Source organism: Tubulanus polymorphus, chromosome 6 (genome assembly GCF_964204645.1).
Source record: "Tubulanus polymorphus chromosome 6, tnTubPoly1.2, whole genome shotgun sequence".
NCBI lineage: Eukaryota > Metazoa > Nemertea > Palaeonemertea > Tubulaniformes > Tubulanidae > Tubulanus > Tubulanus polymorphus.
Genome location: NC_134030.1, coordinates 19,404,889 through 19,416,340, shown reverse-complemented (window position 1 = coordinate 19,416,340; position 11,452 = coordinate 19,404,889). Strand labels below are relative to the sequence as shown.

The 11,452-nt window shown below is 42.7% G+C and overlaps 1 protein-coding gene across 1 annotated transcript; it reads left to right on the top strand.

The window, feature by feature from the left end:
• On the top strand, positions 1-9,455 carry LOC141906997 (FAST kinase domain-containing protein 4-like). The gene is made up of 7 exons (XM_074796521.1): positions 1-96; positions 3,570-4,917; positions 6,014-6,147; positions 6,743-6,860; positions 7,532-7,607; positions 8,281-8,395; positions 8,578-9,455. The coding sequence occupies exons 2-7, from the start codon at positions 3,582-3,584 to the stop codon at positions 8,671-8,673; spliced, it is 1,875 nt and encodes a 624-aa protein (XP_074652622.1). The 5' UTR covers positions 1-96; positions 3,570-3,581; the 3' UTR covers positions 8,674-9,455.
• Positions 9,456-11,452: the final 1,997 nt, after the last annotated feature.

The following is an 11,452-nucleotide window of genomic DNA, read 5'->3' as shown; positions in this document are numbered from 1 at the left end:
TAGACACCTTGGGAAACCCCTAGCCGCATTAAAAAATTAGCGACCTGCAAATCCCACTAAAATACGCGTCCTATCATTGTAAGATATCGAACTAAGGTTAGTGTTTGATGTCAGCGAATGTGGTAAAAGTGCAGATCTACAAATCTCCGCGTAAACGGTTCAATCAACTACATTAAATATCATTGTTTCAGATTCAAAATTCAGCAATTCAGTACATTGCCACTGTTAATTTTAGGATATCTTCACTAGAAAGATTTTAGCCTGGATTCTGTCATTCTGTAGATTGCATCAATCACGAGAGGTGCGGATCTGCACTTTTACCCTTAATTTATACAAGGACCTTTTAATTGTTTTGACTAATTGTTTGTTGAAGTCATAGCCTACGACCGCCCACTAGCCTAGCCTATGTCTATTTCAACCTCACTTGAGAGCATTTCGGGTGGCCTAGCTCAGTCAGTTTTGGTGGTACATACCTGATTAAAGTCTTATTAGGGCCAGAATGCATTGGCAGTCGACCTAAATCATCATTTTTTAATCCATTTGAAACTGTATTGAAGGATATCCAAAAAGTATGCATTGAGACACAGGGGTTTGGCGATGGGCTTGGATTTTATTTCCGGGTTGTTGATAATCTCGCGAGAATGGCGCTTAATATGAACTGCGAATAAATTCAAAATATCACGGAAATACCTTGTGTTTATATTGTTTATTTATCCGCTATATAGTTTCGATAAACAATTGGTCGTTAAGAATCATTATCAGACGGTCGTCACGCTACTATATAAAAGAACAAGGGATGAAACGCCTTCAGAGTTGTGCCAGCCAGAAAGTTGGGACAGTCACGTGACTTAACGCTTCTTATTTGACTGAACGCGAACCTGAAGCATATAAGATGGAAACTATGATACGAAAAATATTTGAGAATAACTTACATTCAAATGCATTTTTTTACTATGAATTATATATTTCGTCATAATTTATTACTTATAAGTTATTTATTTCATATGAATCATAATCTGACAATTGATATCGGTCTGTGAATATGTTAACTTTTCGTGTTGAAGTTTTAAATGCGATGACGTCATCAGAATGTCACGTGACTGTCCCAACTTTCTGGCTGAAAATTTAAGTACAGCGGAGGCCTGGCATTTCATCCCTTGTGATTTTATATAGTAAAGCGTGACGACCGTCTGATAATGATTCTTAACGACCAATTGTTTATCAGAACTTTATAGCGGATAAATAAACAATATAAACACAAGGTATTTCCGTGATATTTTGAATTTATTCGCAGTTCATATTAAGCGCCATTCTCGCGAGATTATCAACAACCCGGAAATAAAATCCAAGCCCATCGCCAAACCCCTGTGCATTGAGAGGGGTTCCTGAGAGAAAAGAGACTCCATGATTTGAAAGTTTAACAATATGTCTCCATGCCTACCAACTGAAGTTTGGTACGTAGGCATGAAAACATATTGTTAAACTTTCAAATCATGGAGTCACTTCTCTTCATTTAACCCCTTTCAGTGAAGACTTTTTGGATATCCTTCAACACAGTTTCAAATGGATTAAAAAATGATGATTTAGGTCGATTGCCTGTCCTTTCTGGTCCTATTAAGACCTTTATCAGGTATGTACTACCAAAACTTAGTGAGCTAGGCCACCCGAAATGCTCTCAAGTCAGGTTGAAATAGATATAAGCCTAAAAACCTGTCGATTGCACATTCATTCATTCACAGGCACACCTGCTCTCCGTGTGACATTTTGTTCTTTAATTTCGTTAATAATCGGTTTATCTACCTTTATTACGCATCAATTTGTTCAGTGAGGAATTTGCATTCAGAAATAAACCACAATCTCTGCTTAAGTTGTTTTTGTTTTCATTTATGAGCGATAGTTTACTCAGCATACGCTCGCGTAATGCTGAAAAATCAGCTCTGCGGACGCTCGGAAACGTTACAGCGACGTCATCACCTGCTCATTAACATATCAAAATACAGTAGGTGGCGCCACGCGACTGGCCGCGAAAGCCGTTTTTCAGGACTACGGTAGCGTATGCTAGGTAAACTATCGCTGATGGATGAAAACACAAACAAATCTATGCCAATTCATGATTTATTTCTGAATGCAAATTCCTTACTGAACAAATTGATGCATAATATTTACAGATAAACCGATAGTTAAGGAAATTACGGACCAAAACGTCGCACGAAGAGCATGTGTGACAGACAGTAGTTGAACCCCGGCCTGGAACAGTTGTGATGAAAACAAAAACAACTTTAGTAAAATTTGTAAAATTTTTTGTTTATTTCTGAATGCAAATTCATCACTGAACAAATTGATGCGTAATAAAGGTAGATAAACAGATTATTAACGAAATTACGGACCAAGACGTAGCACAGAGAGCAGCCGTGACAGACAGTAACTAGGTCTGTTGCAGAAAAGGTTCCCGATGAAAAAAATCGCCGATTGTTCCAACGAGATGATTGTGTCTAAGTCAATTTGAGCTTAGCTGTTGTTTCATGATTGGATATTTTCACAATCCACGGCATTATCAAAGCTTACCAACAAAGATTTGATGGTAGATTTAGGCAGGTGAGAGGTTCGATGAGGATTTGAGGGTAGATTTAGGCAGGTGAGAGGTTTGATGAGATTTTGAGGGTAGATTTAGGCAGGTGAGGTTCGATGGGGATTTGAGGGTAGATTTAGGTAGGTGAGAGGTTTGATGAGGATTTGATGGTAGATTTAGGCAGGTGAGAGGTTTGATGAGGATTTGATGGTAGATTTAGGCAGGTGAGAGGTTTGATAAGGATTTGATGGTAGATTTAGGCAGGTGAGAGGTTTGATGAGGTTTTGAGGGTTGATTTAGGCAGGTGAGAGGTTCGATGAGGATTTGAGGGTAGATTTAGGCAGGTGAGAGGTTCGATGAGGATTTGAGGGTAGATCTAGGCAGGTGAGAGGTCAGATGAGGATTTGAGGGTAGATTTAGGCAGGTGAAAGGTAAGATGAGGATTTGAGGGTAGATTTAGGCAGGTGAAAGGTAAGATGAGGATTTGAGGGTAGATTTAGGCAGGTGAAAGGTTAGATGAGGATTTGAGGGTAGATTTAGGCAGGATAGAGGTTTGATGAGGTTTTGAAGGTAGATTAAGGCAGGTGAGAGGTTAGATGAGGATTTGAGGGTAGATTTAGGCTGGTTAGAGGTCAGATGAGGATTTGAGGGTAGATTTAGGCAGGTGAGAGGTTTGATGAGGTTTCGAGAATAGATATAGGTAGGTGAGAGGTCAGATGAGGATTTGAGGGTAGATTTAGGCAGGTGAGAGGTTTGATAAGGTTTTGGGGGTAGATTTAGGCAGATGAGAGGTTAGAGGAGGATTTGAGGGTAGATTTAGATGTCAGGTAAGGATTCTAGGGTAGATTTAGGCTGGTCGTAGGTCAGATGGGGATCTGACGATACAAAGATTTTGGCTCATTGCTTGTTGCTTGGGCTAAGTTACAATTAGACCGATTAAGGTTCGAGGGAGCGACGTTTCTAAATTGATGAGATCTAATGTTTTTTTTATCGATTACAGACTGAGTTTGGTATGATACGACTGTTGTCGCTCGGAGGGCGTCAGGTCCGCCGTGGCGCCATTGGCTTCTACCGCGCCAAAACGACGCCCGTGTCATTTTACTCCGCCGGTCCGACGCAAGTCCGTCCGCTGGTCGGCTTAACGGAAGATCTGTCGGCGGAAGCCGCGTTGTCGTCGCCTGCGCCTGCGATTTTATCGACGAAGAGCCTCGGCTACAAATTCGCGGTCACTGACGGAATCGAAGAGAAGATTCGCGCGGCTCGAACGCCGAGCGAACTGTTCGCCGCGCTCGTCGGCGAGCTGTCGGTCGGCGATGTCGTCCTCACGTTCGAACGACTGGTCGATTTCAAGCGCACCGGCAGTCTGGACGCGGCGGCCATCGACGCGATCACGCGGTCGCCGAACTACGAGACGCTTGCCGCCGTCGTTGACCGCTCGGTCGTCGACCTGGACGCCGCGTTGGTGATGCGCGCGTTGAAGAGTCTGCTCGAGTTGTTCCCGTCGCGCGACGACTACCTGATCGAATCGTTGGAACAGCACGTGCTGTGGCTGCTGCCGCGCGTCGCGCCGACGCTGTTCGTGCAGGCGTTGGACGCACACCGCGACGCTCGTACGACGCCGACGCGACGTCGCGTCTACGACGCCGCGCTGAAAACGCTCGACCGACGCTGGGCGGAGATCGCGAACCCGCGCGACATCGTCACGCTCATGTACCGATTCGGGCTCGACGATCGCGCGTTGATGGCGAAGCTCGAGGAACGCGCGTTGGACGTCGCCGACCGCATGGGCTGGAAGGACCTCTACCGCGTCGTCTACATACTCGCGAAGAAGCGCACGCGCAACACGCCGCTGCTGCGCGCGTTGCTCTACCACATGAACCGGTTCCCGGTGAACTTGAACCCGGTTCAGCTGCAGAATCTGATGTACGCGTGCGCGTTGTTCAAACTGTACGACGAGAATCTGTTCGAGAAGGTGTCGCGCACGGTCGCCGACTCGCTGACGACGCGCGCCGCCTCGGTGGCCGTCGTCACGCGGCTGATGACGTCGTTCAGCGTGCTGCGTTGGCGCGACGAGCGCCTGCTCGAGGCGTACGTCGAGTTTTTGGCGTCGCGCGCCGACGAGCTGTCGGAACGCGACGTCGCCGCGATGCTGTTGACGTTGGCGAATTTGAATTTCAAACCGGATGACGCGGCGACGTTGAACGAACTGACTGATCGGTGTTCGGGTATGGCCGACCCGAGACTGTGGCTGTCGGTCGTCTGGTCGAAAGTCGTGCTCGGGATCGCGAGTAATCGAGATATCAACTCCGTACTGGATTCGCAATTCATATCGCAACTTCTCGAAGACGGTAAGTAATTCGAAGTTTTTGGGTGCAACATTCATGGGTCGGTACATCAGGCGATTACTACAAATGCCGGAAAAATCCGGGCTTAAGTAAAACGGCTTATCTGATTGGCTAATAATGACATCGTCGAAGCTGCACACTCGGTCTAGTGTGGCAGGGTTTCGTACCGTGGCAATCTCGATGCCATCAGGTTCGAATCCCTGGCGGAGAGGATGCACCCCTCCCCGCCGGGAGAGATCACCTTGATCAAAGCAAGGAAAGTGTGGAGAACCGAGTTAGAGAAAATAGAATCCCTGCCGTGCGAGTCCGATGCTGTGAGGGAGGAATGAGTCTGGCGATGTCGTCAGGTTCGAGTTTCTTTGAGGGGAGGAATGTTGCAGAGTCTCGCGATGCCATCAAATCCAAATCTCTGCGAGGGATGAATGTGGCAGAGTCTCACGATGTCATCTAAAGTCATTAGTTCGAATATATGTTAATCAAAAACGGTTGAAGTCTTTAATCGATAAATGATGAGCCGAATAAACCACATCAAAGCGATTCAAGAGTGAATCGTAAAACTGAATACAGTGGAACCTTGTTATAACGAACTAACAATTTATCGGATATAACAACCGTCGAATTTCGTCCCTAAAATTGACTAAATCAATTTCATACTGGATATAATTAACCCTTTCAGTGCTGACTAATCAATACCCTATAGCGCTGGAGATGATTCAGAAATTTGGAAAAATTCCACCCTAGTGTGTTGAATAACGAGAATACCACTATAGTGCGTCTACACCGCGGCGCAGTGTATCATTAGTTACTAATATTTCACTATGTTTGACAGGTGTTGCCATCTTTCAATAGAGATAATTACTAATTACTAATTAAATCAATACACCGCGGTGCGGTGTACTAGCAAAATCCATCACCGATTCATACACCGCACGGCGGTGTAGACGCACTGAAACGGTTAAGAACTATTGGTTATAACGAACATTTTATCTGGTCGTGTGACGATCGCTGTAACGAGGTTCCGCTGTATGAGTACCTGTGAAAATCAATAATTTTCGCTGTTTATTTGTTGTTATTAATTTTCGCTGTTTGTTATTTTTAGGAAGCTGCGAATCGCATCAGGCGACATCGCATCGTTTAAAACTGCACAACATCAACTGTGCCGCTCACATGTTACAATCGGACTACACCGGTGCTAAACTGTCGAAAGATTTCATCGAGGCTTCTCAATTACAGGTAAATAATTCTGCGGGGCGAATCAAGGACTTCGGAAAGAGGAGTCCGAAACCTTTTAGGCTTGGATGTGTATATAAATTTGAATAGGTGAACCAGTTATGATGGGATCGCGGAAACCCCGGAAATATTTTCAAAGCTTCTGCATCGATTACAAAACAAACAAAAGAAAGGATTAGGAAAATTGTTAATGTTGTCATGGCCAAAAATACGGAGGTCAGTTCATAATAGTTACTCCCCGCTCAGGACTGAAGGTGGTCACCCAGCCATGGAGAGCATCACATTGGTTCAGATCCCAGTGAAGGAGGAAATTGCAGAGTCTCACTATGTCATCAGGATCAAATCCCTGCGAGAAGGACCGTGGCAGAGTCTCACAACGCTATCAGGTTCGAATCCCTGAGACGGGGGAACGCGGTAGAATCTCACAATGTCATCGGGATCAAATCTCTGTCGTCTGCAGAGGAGGGTGACTCGCCGATTGCAAGGGATTCATGTTTGTCCTGTGATGCCGTACTAATTCCTGTAGGAATGCGTTGGGTTTGAATCATTATGTACCTGTACAACTGCGATATGTATTTTCCGTTTTTTTGTTTTTCAGGTTCCAGTTAGAACGACTCGCTATTTAACGAATCTAGTTGTAAAAGCTTTATCGAATATAGCTCCTATTGATAAATATTTGAAGTCTGGAGTGATGTCAACTTGCGCTTGTTATATAGGTCAGTGTATCCTTCAAACATTTTATTTTTCTGGCGTCTTGAAGTGGGTTGCTTTAATCAACCAATTTGAAATGTGTTGGTTTGTTTGGTCTCGGATATGCCTTTACAATTCATCAGATATCCTCTACGGACCCCGCGTACAGTCCTGTGTACCATTTTAGAAATGATATTTTACACCGCTGAGACCCAGTGCACAGTATTCTGTACAATATTGTGACGCCATCTATTGGGTCACTAACTTCTGTGACCTAATTTCTCAGTTCAAATTTTAAAAAAATTCTCAATTCTTTGACCATTGCATCTAGTCAGTTACATACTAGAATGACGGTTTTAGGTGTAGTTAAGACACTGAGCATGGTTTAGGACTTTGACATTTAAATCGAAATTCCATAGATTCTTGACATTGAGAAGCAATGTACTGGTACATAGAACCTGCCATACAATTTTTGCGAAAAAAGTGGCCCAAAAAAAATTTCATGGCTGAAACTCAAAATAGCACCCTAAAGTTAGTGTAATTCTCAAGTATGAAGGTAATTGAATTAAAATTTGGCTCCGGGTCCATTGTGGACTCAGATATAACAAACTTGAGTTTCATATTGGTTGCAATGATGATAAATCTAACAGATTTTTCGTACCCTAAATTTTAAGTTAAAGATAACATTATTTTGTAGATGCCGAAATGCTTGTAAACGACAGTGGAGAGCCTCAGCCATTAACAGAACAGACGACGAGTAATCAGCATCACAGGTACTAATCGAAGAGCTACCTGGTAGCTACCATAATTCCTTCATTCAGCCCTTCTGAACTGCCCAAAATCACACTGTTTACTACTCACATTAAGCAGGGTCCCTACAACTCCTTGATTCCTAGAAAACTCCTAAACCAAAAATATTTTTCAAGGTCCTTGAATATCCTTGAATTTGAGCATAAGTCCTTGAAAACTTGAAATTTGAGAAATCGACAATTAGAAAATTTTTAGGTTTTTGGTCTAGTTTTTATACACACAGATTCCATGGAATTAAATGGTTTACTAAGATAAACTCAAGTCTTCCACCAGAAAAACTTACTTCACCATGTTAACTTAAATGATAAACGTCATCAGGGTCATCATTAGATTGTGCAAAATGAGCGCTTGTCAAAATGTACTTATTATGATGGAATTGGCGTATGAATAGGCCTATCAATTTGGCGGATGATTGCGTTAATCAATGATCTATCATCTTCAGCAATACACGCTGATAACGTTTTATTCTATCGACTACCAATGCCATCTATCTCATAACAGCGCATTCGATTCTAATCCAAATTAATTCATATTAAGTTCAATGATTTTTTTTACGCTTAAAATTTGATGGTGAGCGCTCAGGGCCATCGCACCTTCATTACAACATCGATATATCATCTTTTTCATATCTGATAGATTGGCGATTCGAGTTTACGAATTCCCCGATCTGACGTGGAAAACGCATCACCCAATCGGACTGCACGATCTGACGTCGCGTCTGCTCGCGAAAGAGGGTTACAAGGTTATCGAGGTAAGTAGGTCAAGGTCGTTGTCGAATCCCTGCCGAGGGAGGATGGCATTGAACCGGTGTGTCGCGTGCGTGGCGTAGACGCGTAACCCGGGTATGAGAAACAAATGTAGACGACGTAGTTATATTTTCCGATGTGTAGAACTTGTTTTTCGTCTCCTATCACGTCGCCCTCTATATTTCAGATCCCGTACTTTGAATTCAAAGAGATGAACACGGTCGTGAAACAAGTTCAATATTTGGAAGAGAAAATCAAAAATCGTATCAAGAACTGCGAATGAATTGGACACGATTTCTGTTAGTTTTGTTTAACGTATATTTAAATCGCTGCCAAGTTTAGCCACTGGTTTAATGTATATTGTACAGTTAAAAAGCTTATTTTGAAGCTTTGTAAATTTGCGCTGAGAATAAAATATTTGATGAATACGTAAAGTAGATTCAAGCTATGTGTCCAGTTCCGTTTTGATATTGGTATTGATGAAGATTTTGATGCATTCAAATTGCGAACGTGATCGTCAACACCTCACATGTGTTACATGTGTTCAGGACTTCACCAGAGACATCTTTGATTGAAAATAACTACAAACACCGGGCACTGGGAATTAAGGCAGCTTCATTACAGAAAGGTCTGATTCTGCTTAGATGAAAACACATTTCATGTGAGATGAGTGCAAGATCTATTTATATATATGTATATATTTCATAGAAATGACAAATGGGACGAAATAATGATAGTGATGTTTTTGTTAATGAGTCGATTATTAAGGCAAGCCTCTTGTAAAAAGTTTTAATTCTAGCGTTATCCCTTACTCCCATCACATATGTTGCGTGAGATGGGGTAGGGTCATCCCTGATTTTGAAATCGTAATTTTACAATATGTAGATGCGATGATTTGAATATAATGTGCTTCGTTTGATACAAACTGCACGGGAATTAAAGTGCCAAATAGTAAAGTACATGTTCTACGTGGCCTTAATGTAAAACCGTGTATTTAAACGCTGCAGCCTTCGAAGTTAAACCTGTGAATGAAGCTTAAACTAAGTAAAGGAATATGTTGTTAGTTTTGCAAATAAAAACAATTCATTCAACCAAGCGTCGTTTCCGCATTTCGTGTCTTTGATTCCGTTCATTCATATACCTATGAAGGGTTTGCGACGAGGGCTTGTAATGGTGTGAGTTTCCGTCCGGCGTGCGGTATCGCCAAGCGTAGACGGCGTCTACACAAACCCTGGCCACTGTTCGGAAACGTCACCATATGATGACATCACCCATTCATTAGCATAACAGGCGGCGCCACTATACGGACCGCGAAGCTGTTTTCGACTACGGGAGCGTATACGAGGTAAACAATCGCTCGTAGATGAAAAGCCATCTTCACCCGTCAAGGGATTCGAACCCACTACGCTAAAACTGTTCCCCGAACCCCATTGACCTCACGAGTCGTTGGAGTCGTTACTAGCCGACCAGAATCAGGTCGTACCAATCATAGCGCCTGTAACAAACAACATTAGGCTTCTGTTGGTTTTCCCGTTAAATGGACCAATCAGCGAACGTTTTATCGAACAAGGAAGTATTTCGCAAATCGATAAATGACGTCATGCGCAACAGCGCCAGTAATGAAATCATGCTTCGTGAGGCCAGGGGGCTGGTGGAAGCGAGTGCGAGCGATACCGGACCCCTGGCAAGCGAGGATGATGAAAAGCAGAAACAAATTTATGCCAATTCATTTCTGAATGCAAATTCCTTACTGAACAAATTGATACATAATATAGATCAATCGTGTACACAACGAAAGTAAGGAACAAAACGTCGCACGAAGCGAAAGGATGACAGACAGTTAGTAGTAACACTTAGAAATCGACCCCAATCCCAATGGCACCCAATGATAGTTAGGATTTTAAGTGGCTTCTCAATTTAGTAGTAGCCCATTGGACACCCAATAGATATTTGGTAATGGGCCGATAGAGGACTGGAATGACCGCAAAACATGAACGTTCAAAATGGGAGTAGAACTCGAACTGGATTTTCATTTTCATTAAAGAAATTGTAGCATCGATTTTGAAAGGTTCAATCATTGGTAACTTCGGTATTGCTTAATGATTGTTCAAGATCGGATAGTTTCCGTACGGCTTCTATCATTCGCTTGTAATACTTTCCGTAACGACTCCTTGGCTGTTGTTTCGTACGTATGTTTATCATCTTGTAAAGCTACTAATTCTTGTCGTAAGTTATCTTCGGTTTGGTTATTTGCATAAACTTGCAGTTGACTTTCTAACACCTCTAACCGTGTCAAGAGTCGATCTTCATCTATTAAAGCCTGCCAACCTGTCTCCGACGCTTCCTGAGTATTTTGAACAAGGCGTTGTAACATTGCTAATTTACTTTCTAACATCTGTTCCCGGTGTAGGACCTCCTGTAGATATTGAGCAAACTGGTAAAGTTCTTGAGAATATACCCTATACTCGGACCCGTGCCCGAAAATGTCCCGTTCTGAAAGCTAGGTAACGCTTTTTCGTTCCTTTTCATTCGGAATATGGTCACGCTTTCACGATCGAACTTGATTTGCGGCCAAATGATAAGAAAAATAAGCAAAATGTTCACCCCGAATATACTGGAAGCGAAATGGCTTCTCCTCGCATCTGATCATGAAAACATTTCTGCGCGAGTACTGTTAGCACCTGACATTTGCGTGGGCACCAATTCAACTTTCCTAGAGATGGCAGACTACGGGCCTGCATTTCACCAACAAACTACCAAAACGTAGTCATCCAAACTAAATGAATATGTACGTGTAACCTCAGAACAGTGGAACTTGTGACCCGTAGATTTTAAATTGGATTTTACATGATTTGGTAAAAAAAACAATCTCACGATAGAAATTATGTATGAGATTAATTCTTCTATCACGTTACGAGACTTTGACTATAAAACGGAGATGTCTCAGCCTACCACTGATATGTATATGAGATCTAAATTCAGTTTCAAAGGTCCGATCGATTTGAATTGAAATTCTCTGATGTTTGTACATGAAACGCAACTGTTGAAACGCGACGCTAATG

Excerpts from the sequence above, each read along its gene's own strand:
- LOC141906997 (XM_074796521.1), top strand. The coding sequence starts at position 3,582 with ATGATACGACTGTTGTCGCTCGGAGGGCGTCAGGTCCGCCGTGGCGCC. Across the intron at positions 6,861-7,531 it reads AACTTGCGCTTGTTATATAG|ATGCCGAAATGCTTGTAAAC; the intron begins GTCAGTGTATCC and ends ATTATTTTGTAG. Across the intron at positions 7,608-8,280 it reads ACGAGTAATCAGCATCACAG|ATTGGCGATTCGAGTTTACG; the intron begins GTACTAATCGAA and ends CATATCTGATAG.